This window comes from Carcharhinus amblyrhynchos, chromosome 11 (genome assembly GCF_965287045.1).
Source record: "Carcharhinus amblyrhynchos chromosome 11, sCarAmb.v2.hapA, whole genome shotgun sequence".
Lineage (NCBI taxonomy): Eukaryota > Metazoa > Chordata > Chondrichthyes > Carcharhiniformes > Carcharhinidae > Carcharhinus > Carcharhinus amblyrhynchos.
Window position 1 is genome coordinate 69,764,229 of NC_137334.1, and position 17,872 is coordinate 69,782,100.

At 37.9% G+C, this 17,872-nt stretch overlaps 1 protein-coding gene across 7 annotated transcripts in view; it reads left to right on the forward strand.

Moving 5' to 3' along the window:
- Positions 1-17,872, forward strand: part of spopla (speckle type BTB/POZ protein like a) — a 183,338-nt gene that overhangs the window by 130,915 nt on the left and 34,551 nt on the right. For all 7 annotated transcript variants that reach the window (XM_080199368.1, XM_080199366.1, XM_080199364.1 and 4 more), the window contains 2 exons: positions 7,606-7,739; positions 15,498-15,619. In XM_080199368.1, the coding sequence (XP_080055494.1) occupies positions 7,662-7,739; positions 15,498-15,619 (200 nt within the window). In that variant the 5' untranslated portion in view covers positions 7,606-7,661. The remainder of the gene's footprint in view (positions 1-7,605; positions 7,740-15,497; positions 15,620-17,872) is intronic.

Sequence of the window (17,872 nt, forward strand, 5' to 3'; positions counted from 1 at the left end):
ACCCTGAAAAGGAATGTTTATTGAGCTTGCAGTTCAAAATGTTAATTTTGACTTGTTTGATCTCAAACATGTAGTTTTTTAAAAAAAAACTTGCTGTTCATTTGCATAGGGTACAAATAATCCAGGAATCAGAAAGGCTGCGTCACAGCGCCAGGGACTTATGTTCGATTCCCACTGTTTTGTGCAGAGTCTGCATGTTCTCTCTGTATCTGCGTCGGTTTCCTCCCACAGTCCAAAAGACATACTAGTTATGTGCACTGGCCATGCTAAGTTCTCCCTCAGTGCACCCGAACAGGTGCCAGAATGTGACAACTAGTGGATTTCACAGTAACTTCATTGCAGTGTTGATGTAAGACTACTTATGACACTAAGAAATAAACTTGAAACTTAAGGTTCATATTTGATGTCTTTTTTTAATTCATTCATGAGACATGGGCATCACTGGCTGACCCACATTTATTGCCCATCCTTAGTTGCCTTTGAGAAGCTGATGGTGAGCTGCCTTCTTGAATTGCTGCAGTCCATGTTCTGTCAGTTGACCCACACTACCGTTAGGGAGAGAATTCCAGGATTTCAATCCAGTAACTGCAAAGGAATGGCGATATAGTTCCAAGTCAGGATGTGAGTGGCTTGGAGGGGAACTTGCAGTGGTGGTGTTCCCATTTAGCTGCTGCCCTTGTCCTTCTAGATGGAAGTGGTCGTGGGTTTGGAAGGTGCTGTCTTAGGTTCTTTGCTGAATTGCTGCAATGTATCTTGTAGATAGTACACACTGCTGCTACTGAGCGTTGGTAGTAGAGGGATTGAATGTTAGTAGATGTGGTGCCAATCAAGCAGGCTGCTTTGCTCTGGTTGATGTCAAGCTTCTTGAGTACTGTTGGAGCTGCACCCATCCAGGCAAGTAGCGAGTATTCCGTCACACTTCTGGCTTGTGCCTTGTAGATAATGGATAGGCCCTGGGGAATCAGGTGATGAGTTACTCGCAGCAGTGTTCCTAGCCTCAGACCTGCTCTTGTAGTCACTGTGTTTATGTGGTGAGTCCAGTTCGGTTTCTGGTCAGTGGTAACCCCAAGGATGTTGACAGTGAGGGGATTCAGTGATGGTTACACCATTGAATGTCAAGGGGTGTTGGTTAGAATGTCTGTTATTGATGTTGGTCATTGCTTGGCATTTGTATGGCGCAAATGTTACTTGCCACTTGTCAGCCCAAGCCTGGATATTGTCCAGATGTATGCTGTTTAAAGGGATGTGGATGGGTCCGACCTGGGATATAATGATTTTTTTTTCATGTGTATTTTTCTTATTGAAGCCTTTGAAGATATATCTATAACTGAAAATTAATCTTTGGATTTCCAATTTTGCAATCTTATAATTGTAAGGGGAAAAATGCCTTGTACAAACTATATTGTATGAGGTCAATACTGAAAGTATAAATAACAATGTTGGCAACTTAATCATTTATTCTCAATATACAGTGAAATTGTATTGGTTCACATCCTAAGATAAAATTCCAGTTATATCAAAGTTGTCAACTGTTCCTGATGGCAGAAAGCAAATCCCATAGATTGATGCCTGTGATGATCTGAAATTTTGCACCGGTAATTCACTTGTCTAAGCTTATCTATGATATGACTGAGACACCAGTTGGTGCTGTGTTAGAACACAAGAACGCAAAATCATGGAGTGCTCTGCAAGCCTTCATTTGAAATTGAGATCTCTGTAAAAGGACATGCCAAGTCAGCCAGTATTGCTAAACTGAGAGAAAGTTGAAAGTATTGTCGATTGGAGAGAATGTGGAATTGATATGATTGGAATACTGTGATGTGAAGTGGAAAGTGGACATCAGAAACGAGTGGAAGATTTCTTCATTGACCATTTTTATGCAACGCCAGAAGAACATCTTGGAACAGATCAACAAGCAGGCATCCTCCTTAGCAAGGTAGAGTGGCTGCTAATCCGGACTTTGAAGAAACCCTGCTAATGTGCTTCAAGGCGGCCCAAACAGAGAACGTTTCCATCTCTGGTCCTATCCGGCAGGAAAGGAGAATTGCCCTGGCAAAGAAGCTAGGCCACGTCGAATTCACCTGCAGCGATGGGCGGTGGGACCAATTAAACAATGTTAAGCAGAAAAAGATTATGGACTCTTTCCAGTGCTAACTCCCAAAGTTTTTCAATGCAAGGCGTTGGCCTATTTCAAGGTCAGGCTATTGTAAGGTGTGAATAAATTGAATAAATACATCCCTACATATTGAGTGGGATTTTCCACACCCTGTGTCACAGGGTTTGTGGTGGTGGAGGCGATCCATCATTGATGATGGTGGGATCATGTCAGTGAGTTTTCTCGTTGTTCAGACCCTACCGGTGGGGACAGAAATGGCTGGAAAATCCCAGCTGCTGTGTTTTCATTTGACATTTGTATCTATTACATTTGTAGACATATCAGGTTACATAGAGATGCAATCATCATGTGGCAATGGGCATCCTCAGCTATCATGAAGCTCCACTTATCACAAATTTGTAGGTGAATCTCCTGGGATTCAACTCATTGGGATTTTACTGTAGCAGCTGGTACATACACTCACATTTGTCTTTCAATATTTAGTAGTCATTACTATGATTTGAAAATGAGATTGCATACTATCAATTCTCACTTCTGATCCAGTGTCCATCTTCTTAATAATATGCTATTAAAAGCTGTTTTAAGGGAGAGCTGTTTTGGATTTTTTTCACAGCACATTGGACTTTGACATCAGAAGATTGGAAAATTGCTAATGTTCTAATTATTAGAAAAGGTCAGAACGTTAGCTTGAGAATTATTCGTTTGACACCAATTAGGTAACTCAAGACCATAGGAATGTACTTCAGTCAACATGAATTTATGGAAAACCCCTAACCAATGTATAGTAATTTCTTGAATGACAATTGAAAAGCATATGACAAATACAATTAATTGCATATTAAAAGATGCACTATTGAATAACATGAAGCTAATTCTTTTAGGATAACATAGATAACCAAATATAAAGAAACATGGTCACCCTGTATAACAACAATTATCTAGGAAAAGAATATTTACAAGTCTGAAATAGATTGTCTCTTTTGGGCAATTATTCAATTAACTACTTCACAAATCATTGATGAGACTTCATATGATACAGCCCCAGTTTTATTGAATTTATTGAAGGTTAACAGCAGATTCCATTTTCTATGTTACTACATACTGTGGCAGCCTTCTGCCTCATTTCATAAGACGATGGTTTGCACCATGGTAGTTAACCCCATGTTAAGCATTGCAGTTTAGGAGTGCACTTTAACCTGACAGCCTCTGCCACATTTGCTGTAGAGGGGCACAGTGGGCTGAAAAAGGGCAAGATGTGCTGGCCCCTCTTCTCCTGGCACTTTTCTTGGCCAGCTGAGCTTTTTGTAAACACTCATCTCTCTTTCACTGTCCTTCAAAACAGTCAGCTGCCAGATCATGACTGTCTTTCAGTTGTCAGTGTCAGTGCCAGTATCTACATATGCCGCTTGCAGGTGTCTGTAGTGGAAGAATGGACACTCAGGAGATTGTGACCTAGAGGCCAATACGTTGTACAGCAGGTCTTTAGGTATACAACCGTCATCAATCTGGTGGACATGGCTGAGGCAGAACGCACATTGTTGGCTTAGCAATTATCGTGTGCTGATGGAATTAACACTATAAACTAGAACACCATAAATGGTCAAGTGCAACTTGATCTGTCCTTGATGGGAAATGAACCAGCTTTGAGTGAATAAACTGGCAAATATTTAATCTCATCAAAAGCCTTGGTTTGAAGAATGCTACTTTCCACACAATTCACCAATGCCAGATGTAGTGAATCAGAAAATCGCAATGCATAACCTACCTTAGTGAAGGACAGAAAATGTCTTTTTCCTTATTTATTTGTTACATTTACTGTTACTAATTTAACTCGTTACAGATCACCTACAAAATCCAATTTGAAAGACATTATTGGTCAGGTTAACCAACAGTAGTAAGCTCACCGTATCACTCAATGAACCACAAATTGTTGCTTGGCAAATACGCAAAGAAATGATGAAGACTTAATTACCTTTGAAATGTACATTCATTACCATCACAAGGTTAAGTATTCATAGTTGCAGTAAATCAGCAGAATCTAAATTATGGAGTATTCAGCAGCAAACTTCACAATATTACATCATTAGAATTCATCCAGTAGCAATATGCAAATTACAACAAAAATTGCAACCTGTGCAAACTTAAATGCGTCTTCTGTAATTGCGGTCAATCTGTCCTTAGGCCACTACTATTAAGGCTTTCTTTTGATGACAAGTAGCAGTTGAATGGCATCTGACATTACTACTTTTGGGTCACAATTTGACTAACATCCTAATTTGACTAACTCAGCTTAAACTGTAAAGTCTTTTGGTGACGTATACCCTTATACTGTACTTGGCTTGATTGGAAATCTAGGTAGTTGACAATGGATAGCTCTTCAAAGAATCAGCACAGATACAGTGAGATAAATGGTCTTCTCAATGCACTATGATTCTATGAAACCTACTTTTAAACTTGCTCTACTTTCAAATATCCTTTTGAGTATTCTAACCTTTTAATCCTTGTGCATATTCTGAACTCATATAATTTATTATTTAAATTTATATAAATAAATTCTGGTATTTGCAGCTCTGAAAACTTGCGCTAAATCCTTGCAGATTTCACCCAGCCCCTTTTCAGCCTAAAAACACTTCTCTTGAAAATTATTTATGAAATGAAGCCTGCCTGTAAATACTTAATTATTATAGAGAATTCCACTTGGGAAGCTTTACTAATCCAATGCCCACCTTCTGGCATAGATCCCCTTTTATGATGTCATAAGTACAGTGGCCTATCTTAGAAAGTTATATTTGTTCGTCAGTGGGAACTTCAGCTAAATATTTTGTTTTACTGATCAGTCAGTAAGGCTTATTGTACAGTGTTTTCATTCTTAAGATTATCTAATTTATTGATCAAGAAGTGAAGCCTTTCTTTGATCGGAATCACCTGCTTCTGTTTGTAGTGAGCTGCCATTTTGTCTGAGTACCGACAGCAGAAGATCATTAGCTTCTTTGGTTGAACTGCACATCTATTACAAGAGGACTTGGTGTAGCAGTTCTTCATGAAGGAAAAGAATTTGGGAATATGATTTTAAATAAGGCAACAACAAATTAATCACAATTTATTTACAATTAAATATGATTACTAAGAAGCCTAATTAATTACTCATGATTTCTCAAGGATTTGTTGGATTACTATTGCTGGTTTAATGAGTAAGTCAGGTTGTACTATACGATGGAATTCTGGAATATTATACACCAAAAAAAGCTTTTTTGTTATTCTTGCTGCCATAGCAATTTTCTCATTCCCGATTTTAATCACCCCATCACTGATAGCCATATCTTCAGCTACCTAGCCCCTGAGTGCTGGAATTTCCCCCAAAAAACACTCTCTCTATCTCTCTTTCCTTGTTTAGGACGCAACTTTAAAAATGATCCCCTTTGACTAAATTTTTGGCCATCTGTCAAAGCATCTTCCTGTGATGAATACTTGTAAAATGTTGGTTTCTAGTTTTTATGCCTACAATGAAGGATTTGTGAACTGAATTTTGATGGTGGACCCATCAGATCTGGTTTCAGTGGCTTAGGATAAATAAAATCCACCCTTATTTTAGATACTCTTGCTTCGTTTAAACTTTATTGATCTCTTAATCATAATTCCTGCACAGCAGATTATAATCCCAGGTGTAAATGACAGATTCAATAATAAATGATGACAGAATTTTTTTTCATGGGTTTCCTGGTTGGAACAAAGGCTAAACCTAATTAACTGATTCTGCCCATTAATGTGCTTGCATTCTGACACAGAAACATTGGCATGAATGTGAAGTTGCATGAATCTGTCTTTTGACATGTTTAATGGATTCAGTTGTGTGATCTGATATTATATTGAGAAAGTAAAAAAAGGAGAAGGATATTTATGGCTGAATGTTACTATTAATTTCATTTACCTGCCTTTCCTTCATATCCCTTAACTTTGCCCAACAAAAATCTGTCGGTTTCAGTTTTTACGTTTTAAATTGAGCTAGCCTCAGCAACGTTTTGGTAAGATAATTCCATACTCTTGCATGAAGAAATGCCTCCTAACCATCTCTTAAAGGCCCAAGCTCTGATTTTAACTTTATGCCCGTTTGTTCGGGCTGCCCACCAATATAAACATTTGCCTGCCTATCTTGGTGTGATGGTCCCACCCAATAGCAGTAAGCACACAAGCTATTCCCCTGATAATGGAACAAAAATAAGTAAACTGAAAAACACCATCAGTTTACTTTTTTCAAAGTATAGGTTCCTTTTGCTTACTTGGAGCATTTAAGTCATTCTAAGTAATAGTTTTCTTTGGGAATGAAGTGCTAAGAAAACCCACATTGATCAGCTGGTTGTGAATTGGATAGTGGAACCTGTCTCTTTGGGGAATTAACCCCCCTCCCCCAATCGTGCCAATGCATTCATAGAATAAAGCTACATTTAAGTAATTGTAAATGCAGCCCCTGGGAATAATTCAGAATAAATTATTCTTCATAACAGTGAGAGAAGTTGGTTGATAGTTTGCAACTATGTGTATATTTCTTTACATTCCCTACTTCATTTAGTTCTCTTTCCCAGTAGATAACAATGCCTACCTGTAAAGATTGCATTTATGTTCCAATGAAATTTGCGCTGGTGAAGTCAGAACTCTGTTTTTATAAAGAACAAAGACCCTGCTGGGTTTTTCCCAGTATTTTCTGATTTTAGTTCTGTTACAGCGTTCGTGTGGGTCGCTACATGTATAAACTAACTTTAACTATGTGGTACTTGCTAATTCTGGACTTATGGACATGTATAAAATTGATATCAGTGCACAATATGATGGGTAATATACAGGTGTACATTCTATGCTGTGTTCACTAAATTGACAAAGACAGAAAGAGAGGTGTCCAGATTCCATGTAGTAAACTGCCTTGAAAGCATATTGGTCCAGGCCCTGTTGAGGTGCAATCTGTTTAGGCGCACTTCCTCCAGAGCCAGTCCGAACGATACCAGAATCTACTTCTGTCCAGCCACAGATTCATCTCTTCTACTGTTGTCCTGTGACCTTGACAACAAAATATGGATTATCTATGCCTAGAAGGGACAAGATCGGCCTCAGCGAATGGTGCATCTGGGCTTAGAAGCCTGTTTATATGTCACTACTGATTGCTTGCCCAAGATAGTGGAAAGTATTGATCACCACAGAGTCATGTTCCAAAGAAAATAACATATTCTGTATCTAAAATCCATGTTTCATTGCTGCACTCCCACATGTTTCTCTCCAGAATGACTTGTATGAGTAGCAAATATTATAAATTTAAAACGTGTTTATTAGCACTAAATATAGCTCAAACTAATACTAGTTCTGTAAGTGTTAATTGCTGCAGGTTTGAGTATAGAATAATTTGCCAAATTCAGAAATTAAATTGCACAGAATTCTAACTTGTATTCTCCCCTGCAAATTGTCTGTTTAGAGGTTTGTGATTTAATTGTGTTTTATTGCAGGAGAAGCCCTGAAATTCTCTCTGGCATCTAGGTTCAAAACGGCGGAGAAGCTGGCGATGTCAAGGGTGCCAACTCCCCCTCCACCTGGAGAGATGTCTAGTGGACCTGTGGCAGAGAGTTGGTGTTACACGCAGGTATTGTACATCTCAATGCTTCTATGCTTAATTGCTAAATTGTAACAGGTTACTTAGGTTCACTGTGGAATAGATGAACAGCAGTTTTGAACAATGTAATATCCAGTTTACTTTTTGCTTTAAAAGTTGGAGTTGCCTTATTTTGTATCCCAGGTGGGCACACGGAGAGACAGAATAACATATAAGCCAAAGCCGTAAAATTTCCTGCAGAGTGTAAATCCGAATTCAAGCCTTATTGGGGGGTGATCAGTCATATTTTTCTAATCATAGAAGTCATTAAGAATTACCAGGAGAGCCTGGCAGTTTGCTAAGTAGATGATCCCTTTGGCTAAGATTGTGCCAGTCAAGGAGGGTCTGGTATAGTTATTGCTGAGGAACAGGCCAAATCATTACAGAGCTACTCATCGGCCTCCCATTCAGTCTTTTAGGGCAACATGGTTTATTACTGACCTTAACAAGTTAGCTGGAATTTTCTAGTCCTGACCTGAAGTCAGTGGACCTTTAGCTGGTCTATCAGATTTTCTGTTCTTGCAGCAACAATTCCTGCTGCTGATGGATGTTGGAAAATCTAGGCCAACATTTTAATAACTTTCAGGAAATAAATCTAATTTTTGCAACCTTGTATCATTGATGAAGTCAGGAGAACTTGCTAGAGAGAATTTTTTGCTTGAATCATTAGACTCTGAATTTACCACAGTCGTGAAACATTTTGACATGTAATGAATTCTGTGTTTTGACACCTAGGGGTGGAATTTTCTCGTCCCACCTGCCATGGGAATCGTAGTAGGTGGGCCATGAACAATGCAAAGATTCGTTAACTTTGGGCAGGATTTTCTGGCCTTCGAGCGAGTGCGGCTGGGAAATATCACCTGAGGAGTCTGATAGCAAATTTAGGAGTCATTAGTGGACATATTGGAGCAAGGTGTTATGACTGAGATGGATTTTGATATTAGGAGTAATTCTGGGATCTCTGGGCAGGATTTAAAAATAAGCAGAACTGTTGTCTTTCAGTCACGAGCAATGGAGAGCCAAGGTGGATATGAAAGGGAAAAATTGTGGTTGTGGAGCACAGACAAAGGCTTAACAGACTGGTCATATGAACATGATCCATGCTGTAAAAGGGGACAGTGGTTTGTGCAAATGATCCCTACGCCATTTATTCCTTCGAGCATGTGATAGTTCACAATTGTTGGGATTCACAACATTTAAAGGCACTGATTTCCTCAGTCTGAGGTGAGGAGTGTATTGGCAATTGTATTTTGAAGTTTATTTTGATGCAGTGTGACGATGGAAAGATTTCCGACCAGTGAGTTACACAGTTGGGAAAAACAAGAGGCTTAAGCACTCAACCTAAGAGGAAGAAGAGGATTGAACAACCTGGCAGTGATCAAAACATAGATAAAAGACTTATCACACATGACGAGCGTAAGAATTTTCAATATAATGGCTTAAAATCTGCAGTGTTGGGAACCTAAATAATCTAATGTCTAGCCCACAGAAGTTATCCTCTCAGGATTTGCATCTTCTCATCTGAGTAAAAGTATTCATTAAAAACTGAGTGGCAGTGGATATCTTAAAGATTGTACTGAACAGAAAAATATATAAATGGAAGTCAGGGAATCCTCTTTACCAATTTGATGTTTTTTTACATTATTAATGGAATACTGCTGAAATCCACCCCAGAATATAAAAATATTTTGAATCTGATCTTTTCTGTAGTTGTTGCCTAATTGTTTCTGTTATTGAATATTGGCAATTTATCCACAATTAGGTGCATGTAACCTGTTACAAATATGATATTTGTATGTATGTTTTGAGACTGTCGCTATAATTTAGAGTAAAATGGAGAAATGAAAGGGATCATGGGAACTATTTTGAATTCTGCCTAATATAAGCCTGGGAAGCCTAATTGTTGAAGAGGTGCCCATATTGTTCCATTGGGAAGGTGGGGAAAGTTTTCACACCTGTAAACAATCATCAAAACAGCTGTGCTGGTGGATAGACTATCAATCTCCAAGTCCCAGGGAGGTTTTAGGAATGCCTGGCTTTGTACTTTAAACTAGCTATTTAATTCAAAGAAATAATGAAGGATAGCTAGTTAGCATTTCTGCATGGATACAAGACTCTTGTGATTCGCAGTGCCATAGAGATGGACTTCGAAAAGGGAAAAGTCCATTGGAAGCTATTGTAGGGTTGGGTTGCAAGTTTTCCTGAAACAGAATTGCCACCGAACCTCGCAGACAGGGTTAGGCTGCAAGAATCAGAAAGAGAGAAAAATCTCCTCAGTTCTTTCAGGTTTAATGTCATTTTAAATTATGTGTAAATTTAATAGTTTTTATATTTAGTGCCATTTCAGGAAATGTTCAAGTAATTTTCTAGATCTTCATATCAAGGAGCCTAATAGAGAACAGGCTACTTTGGATCTAGTTTGAGAAAAGAAACCTCCAGGAAGGAGTGACTATAAATAATATGATGGATTTTTGTAATGGATTTGAATGAGATATCATTAGATCCAAACCTAGATCTTGTGTATTAAAAACAGAAAATGCTAGAAATACTCAGCAGATCTGGCAGCAATTGTGGAGCATAGAGTTAGTTTCAGGTTGTGACCTTACATCAGAACCTATGTAGTTTGTTTTATTTACATTTGTAAGTTAAATTGGCTAAGTGAATTGGGAAACTAAATTAAAATGTATAGCTAGATAAACCATGGCTAGTATTTAAAGAATTAATGCATACCTTGCAACAAATGTACGCTCTTTTTTAGGAATGAAAACTCCACATAAAACTTGGTATAATCTTGGCTAACGAGAGTTAAAGATAGATAGTATTACATCAAAGCAGGAGACTTGTAGTGTTTCCAAACGTAAGCATGAGGATTTCAAAAGAAAGGGAAAGAAAAATGAAAATAGCATAGCAAGAGACAAAAACAGATTGTTATTTTCTGTAGATAAGCAAATAGGAAGAGATTGGTGAAAGTAAACTTACCCATTAGGTGCAGATGCAGGTAAAATTATAATCGGGAATAAGAAAATCGCAAAGACGTTAAACGGTACTTATTTTTACTAAGTTTTCATGGTTGAAGATAGAAAAAAATCCCAAATGGCCAGGAGCCGAGTGTCTCGCAATAATGGGGAATTTAAAGAAGTCCGGATTAGTGAAGAGATTGTACTGGAGAAATTAATGAGATTAGTTAGTGACAAATATCCTGCATATGACGACCTGCATCCTAGGATTTTAAAAAGAGGTTGCTGCAGAGATAATCGATATATTGGTTTTGATCTTCCAGAATTCCTTGGAATCTAGAATGGTTCTCAAGGATTAGAAAGTAGTAACTATAATCCCATTATTTTACATAAGAAAGAGAAATTGGGAAGTATAGGCCAGGTAGCCTCACATCAGTAGCAAGTAAAATACTAAAATATATTATTAGGAAGATAGTAATGAGGCACTTATGGAATCATAATATGTTTAAACAGAGTCAATACAATTTATGAAGGGGAAATTATGTTTGATGAAATGCATGCATACATGTGAATTAGGACCAGGAATAGGCTGTATGACCTCTTGAGCCTGCTTTGCCTTTCGATAAGATCTTGACTGATTTGATTGTATTCTCAACTCTACTTTCCAGTCTATCCTTCTTTTCTTTTTGACTTCTTTGTCATAAAGAACTTATCTAACTCAGCCTTAAAAATAATCAATGACCTTGCCACCACTGCTCTCTGGAGAAGAGAATTCCACAGACCATGATTCGCTGAGGGGGAGGAGTGGGAGAGAGAAAATCTCAAGTTCGTTGTAAATGGATGGCTCCTTATTTTTAAAATGTATTCCCTCATTCTAGTCTCTCATATAAGGGGAAACAATCTCTCAGTATCCACCCTGTCAAGCTCCCCATCGATCTTGCCTGTTTCGATCAGGTGACTTTTCATCCTCTAATAGATCGTAATGTGGGAATAGGTTTTTGAGCATGTAACTAGTACAATGGGTAAGAGGGAACCAGAAGATGCAGGGTACTTGGATTGTGAAAAATCATTCTTTAAAGTATCACTCAAGAAATTATTACATATAGTTGGAACTTGGATATAGGAGTAATACATATAAGCATTAATTGAGGATTGGTTACTGTAATAAGAACATAAGAACATAAGAAATAGGAGCAGGAGTAGGCCATCTAGCCCTTCGAGCCTGCCCCGCCATTCAATAAGATCATGGCTGATCTGAAGTGGATCAGTTCCACTTTCCCACTTTCTCCCCATAACCCTTAATTCCCTTATCTATCAGAAATCTATCTACCCGTGACTTAAACATATTTAACGAGGTAGCTTCCACCACTTCAACGGGCAGAGAATTCCAGAGACTCACCACCCTTTGAGTGAAGAAGTTCCTCCTCAACTCCGTTCTAAACTGCCCCCCCCCCTCTTATTTTGAGGCTGTGCCCTCTAATTCTGTTTTCCTTTCTAAATGAACCCTGACCTGAACTCCCATCTCAGTTTATTCATTCATGGGCATCGCTGGCTGGCCAGCCTTTATTGCCCATCCCTAGTTGCCCTTGAGAAGGTGGTGGCGAGCTGTGAGTGGCATATTACAAGGACTAGCACTGGGACCTCAACTATTTTATAATCTATTGATGATTTAGATTAGGGGAGTAAGTGTAACATGTCTAATTTGGTGATATCAAATTAGTTATACCAAATTAGAATAGACTGGGACTTTTTTCTCTGGAGCGTAGGAGGCTGAAGGGTGACCTTATAGAAGTCTATAAAATAATGAGGGGCGTAGACAAGGTAGATAGTCAATATCTTTTCCCACGGGTAGAGGAGTCTAAAACTAGAGGGCATAGGTTTAAAGTGAGAGGGGAGAGATACAAAAGTGTCCAGAGAGGCATTTTTTTTCACACAGAGGGTGGTGAGTGTCTGGAACAAGTTGCCAGAGGTGGGTACAATTTTACCTTTTAAAAGCATTTAGATTGTTACGTGGGTACGATGGGTATAGAGGGATATGGGCCAAATGTGGGCAATTGGGATTAGCTTAGGGGTCTTTTTAAAAGAAAAGGCGGCGTGGACAAATTGGACCGAAGGGCCTGTTTCCATGCTGTAAACCTCTATGACTCTATAATTGGCAGATTAAGTGTTGAGGAGAACAGAAAGAGGACTACAGGCTGTTGGGTGAGTAGGCAAAAACTGGCAAGGAATACAATGGGAAGTTATTCATTTTGGTAGGAAAGTTTTTTTTAAAAGCAGAACATTTTTGAATTCAGAGGGACCAAAGCATCTTTGTATATGAATCACGGAAAGCAAGCAATAGAAAGACAAATTACAGGGGGATTGGAGAGTACACCCCTTCATTCTAGCTATGATTGTAACGCTACATTCTGCACTCCTTTTCAATGTATGGAATGCTTTGTTTGTATAGTGCACAAGAAACAATACTTTTCACTGTATCCTAATACATGTGACAACAATAAATCAAGTCAAAGAGTATAAAAGTAAAGAAATATTACTGCAGTTACATAGAGGAGTAGTAAGGCTACACCTGGAATACCAGGCACAATTTTGGACTCTTTACCAATGGATGAATATGCTTGCCCTAGACAGAGGCAAAGAAGGTTCACTTTTATTTTCCTCATCTCTGTCTTAAGTGGGCAGCCTCTTAAAAAAAAATCCAGAATGAAAGTAGCCCATACTACATCATCAAGTTTTAGAAAGTGTGCTACAAATATATCTGTAGCATTGACAACTGTAGCATATGTCAAAAAGTTTTAGAAAGTGTGCTGCAAATATTATATCTAGCATTGAGGGGTGTACTATTACTTTGTCAGCCAGTGATTTATTACTTTCGGATTCGGTTTAGTCCAGTAGCCTGGACAGCTGGTTCGTGACATAGTGACGCCAATAGCGTGGATTCAATTCCTGTACAGGATATTCAAAAAGGCCCCGCCTTGTCAACCTTGCTCCTCTTGCCTGAGGTGTGGTGATCTTCAGGTTAAATCACCACCAGTCACAGTCTATAGTTATCTGGGACTATGGTGACTTTATTTTACCTTAAGTAAATATTGTGTTGCAGCAAAGAGTGAACCAATGAAATATTTAGGAGGCAGTGAACTTAAAACAGCACTCCATATTCTAGACTACTTGTGACCAGTATTATGGAATTAACTTATTGTCCATAGCCTGCAGTGTTAAGTTTTGTACATGTTGTACAAAAATATTTATTAATGTTTTCCAAGGATTTTTTTTGCATACCTTCACAAAGCCAGTAATGGTCGGTTTTCAGTTGCTCTTTTCGTATTTTTTATTTCATATTACTCAATGGAGAATCTTTTAACAGATGTTTATGCTTTCTAAAGATCACCAGGGTAGCTCTCTCAATTTCTTGAAAGAGAAACTGAATTTCTAGTAATTGTGACCTGCAGTGACACTTGTGGGCTAATTGTGCTAATTGTATGTTGTGTAAAATTGTTTTTTTTCTACCGGTAATGTGCCCACAAATCCCAAACTGGCATTTTTTTTAAATAGACTATCCTGATTCCAGACCTTCTCTTAACAAGTTGTCATATTTTCTGGCCAACCAGTTGTCCTAAACATGGTATTGTTACGATAATCCATTTATCTCTATTTTTATTTTTATAGAGCTTTGAAGTTTGTGACCCTCTCAGGCGCTTGTATTGCAGAAAATTTGAGATGTTTTGACCTCCATATTTCATTGTGGTCTTTTGTGAGGGGTGTTAGATACCCTTCACGTTTTGTGACTTAATGTTTATTTTCAAAGCAACCTCCTCTTATGATTTTATAAGCATTTGTCCCTAGTTTTAAATGAGTTTCTTATAGGCTTATGATGTCCTGCAGGCCTTTTGTGAAAGCTTGGAAGTTCTAGACAGGAAATCTGCTTGACATCATAAGATTTTAAGTCTATTTTCAGTCTATGTATATACAAATATATGAATTAGGAGTAGCAATAGGCCAGTTGGCCCTTCAAGCCTGCTCTGCCATTCAATGAGATCATGGCTGATTTGACTGTACCCTCAGCTCCACATTCACATCTAGGTAACCTTTCACTCCCTTGCATATCAAGAATTATCCAGCTCCGCTTCCACCACCTTTTAAAGTAGATTTCCAAAGAGGCTCAGCCTTCTGTAAGGAAAAAAATTCTCCTCATCCCTGTTGTAAACAGATGGCCCTTTGCTTTTTATCAACGGTCCCTAGTACTAATACATAAGAGGAAACTTATGTCCTTCCTACATCAGACCTCAAGATCTTGCATGTTTCAATTAAGGTGTCTTATAGCCTTCTTAAACTCCAATGGATACAAGCCTGCGCAATATTTCCTCATTGGATAACCCATCAACTTCTATTAGTTTATTAAACCTTCTGTACACTTTCCAATGCTTTGACATCATTCCTTAAATATTGTACATAATTGCAGATGTGATCTCACCAGCATCCTGTATAACCTTACATTTTTATTCAATTCCCTTTGTAATAAATGAGAATATTCAAATAGCTAACCTAATTACTTGCATACCACTCTTTTGTGACTCCAAGACCCCTCTGCAACTCAAGAGCTGTTTAGTCTCTCACCATTTGATTAAAATGCTTTTTATTTCTCTACCAAAATTGACAATTTCCAACATTATACCCCATTTGGTAGGTCTTTGCCCACTCAACATATTGAGTGGCCTCTGTGTCCTGTTCTTGAGTGTGTATGTGTTATTTTGTTTCTTATTATTTTCATCCAGTTCTTCTGTTTAATATTTAGGTAAAAGTGGTCAAGTTCTCCTACATGTGGACCATCAATAACTTCAGCTTTTGTCGAGAAGAAATGGGTGAAGTGTTAAAAAGTTCAACGTTTTCATCTGGGCCAAATGATAAAATGAAGTGGTAAGTTTTAGTTCAGTAAATGGTTATACCATAACATCTGTTATTCTGCCAAGCTTAATCAGAGATTATTGGGAATGAAGTATAGAAAATAATTTAGCTGACTGTTTATATGTGAGAAATGTAAATTTACATATTTGTAATCCATTCAGAATCCCCATAATAATGGCTTTGAAAACCCAATTAATTTGCAGTAGCTAAATACCTTTTTGTTTAAAAAAGATCATTTTTTTCTTCTTCTGGATTGTTTTCCTCCTGTTGTTATATCTGACTGCACACATTATATATCAGTGTAAATATGATTTCTAATTTAATGCACTGTTTGGAGACAGTGTGGGGTTGGAATAATCTTATTGCAGGATCTTTGTGACGGATGGTATTATAGGCCAATCTGGAGACCTGCCCCTGGGCTAGTTCCACTGCTGTGTTCATTTGGACTCGATAGCGCTCTTCACCAAAGCTGCAATTCCCTCTACCCAGCTTCCTGGTCTTTCTCTATGTATTAGTTTGTCAATAGAGGGAATAGTCTGCATGCAACAAAAACAAATTACTTTTTTGTGATTCCTGAGTGAGTTATATATTTGGATCGTAGGTTTATCATCAGATCTTTTGTCCAGAAGTTGCTGTAGGGGAGGTTACTTGTAACTGTATGTAGCAGCAAATGTGCAGTATTCAATTGCTTTAGATCTATGCTTCATTGCAAACTGTAGCCAAGTCAAATGTAATATTTTTCAGATATAATCATGATATTCGTATTCAGTTTGGTTTTAATTTTCCAAAATTCTGCTAATTTGGGGAAGGTTCTATTAGATTGGAAAATAGCAAACGTAATTACTTTATTTAAAAAGGGAGGCAGAAAGCAGGGAATTACAGGGCAGTTATCCTAACATCTGTCATAGGGAAAATGTTAGAAACATTAATAAAAATGTAATAGCAGGTCACTTGGAAAAACTTCAAGGCAATCAGGCAGAGTCAGCATAGTTTTCTGAAAGGGAAATAATGTTTAACCAATTTATTGAAGTTCTTTGAAGGAGCCATGTGCGCTATGGATAAAGGAGAGCTGATGAATATACTGTACTTAGGTTTCCAGAAGGTACTTGATAAGGTGCCACATCAGAGGTTATTGTGGAAAATAAAAGCTTATGGTGTAGGGGGAACATTGTCTAGCTAATAAGAAACAGTTGGCATAAATAGGTATTTTTCTGGTTGGCAGTATGTGATGAGCGATGTGCCACAGGGATCAGTGCTGGGGCCTTAACTTTGTCAAGTTACGTAAATGACTTGGGTGCCTTGGTTATAAAATTTGCTGATGATTCAAAGATGGATAAGAAGGTAAATAATAAAGAGGACATAAGGAGGCTACAAAGAGGCATAGGTTAAGTGAGTGAGTAAAAATTTGACAAATAGAGTATCATGTAGGTAAATGTGGAATTGTCCATTTTGGCAGGAAGAATAAAAAAGGAGCATATTATCTAAATGGTGAGAGATTGCAAAGCTCTGAAGTGCAGAGGAATCTGGGTGTTCTAGTGCATGATTAGCAAAATGCCAGTAGTATACAGGTAATTAGGACAGCTCATAGAATGTTATAGTGAGGGGAGATTATGGTTCAGTTATACAGAGCATTAATGAGACCACATTGAGAGAATTTGATTACAGTCAGATCTAAATTCAAGGGGCATTCTCAGTTCAGCTTCCTTTGGTCCAAATGTTCAATTTTGAAAGGGATTTTGTAGAAAATTACAGTAACTTTTTTATCAAGCAAGTATGCTTTTTGAAAATCCAACATTCTTGGCCTTTGCAATCTGAGCTATTGCGCGCTTCAATGCTGCAGACTCCACCGTTATCATTAGTAACATTGGCAGGTACATTTTTGCTGAATGTAGCATTTTCATTTTGTTTGATATACATTAGCCTTCCAAAAAGTACAGTTCTTTATTTGATTGCCTTAAACCATGCCAACTTCATCTTTTAAATTTGTCAGATCCAGCTTTGATCATTTTAATCACCGGAAGTGATTGTTTTTGGATTTCATTTCAATCGTGTTAAGAAGAGTATTCTAGCATTTGTCATAAGTGCCAGAGGCATTAATTCTTGATGAGAAGATAAATTCCTTTGTAAGCTATGATTTAAGATTGGCATTATTGTAGGACAGCGCACATTGGTTGCTTTATGTTCGATGTAACCAAAATCGATATATCCTCAAAGGGAATGCATGAACTTCACCTTCTGAATTGACAAATTTATGGCCTCTTGCTG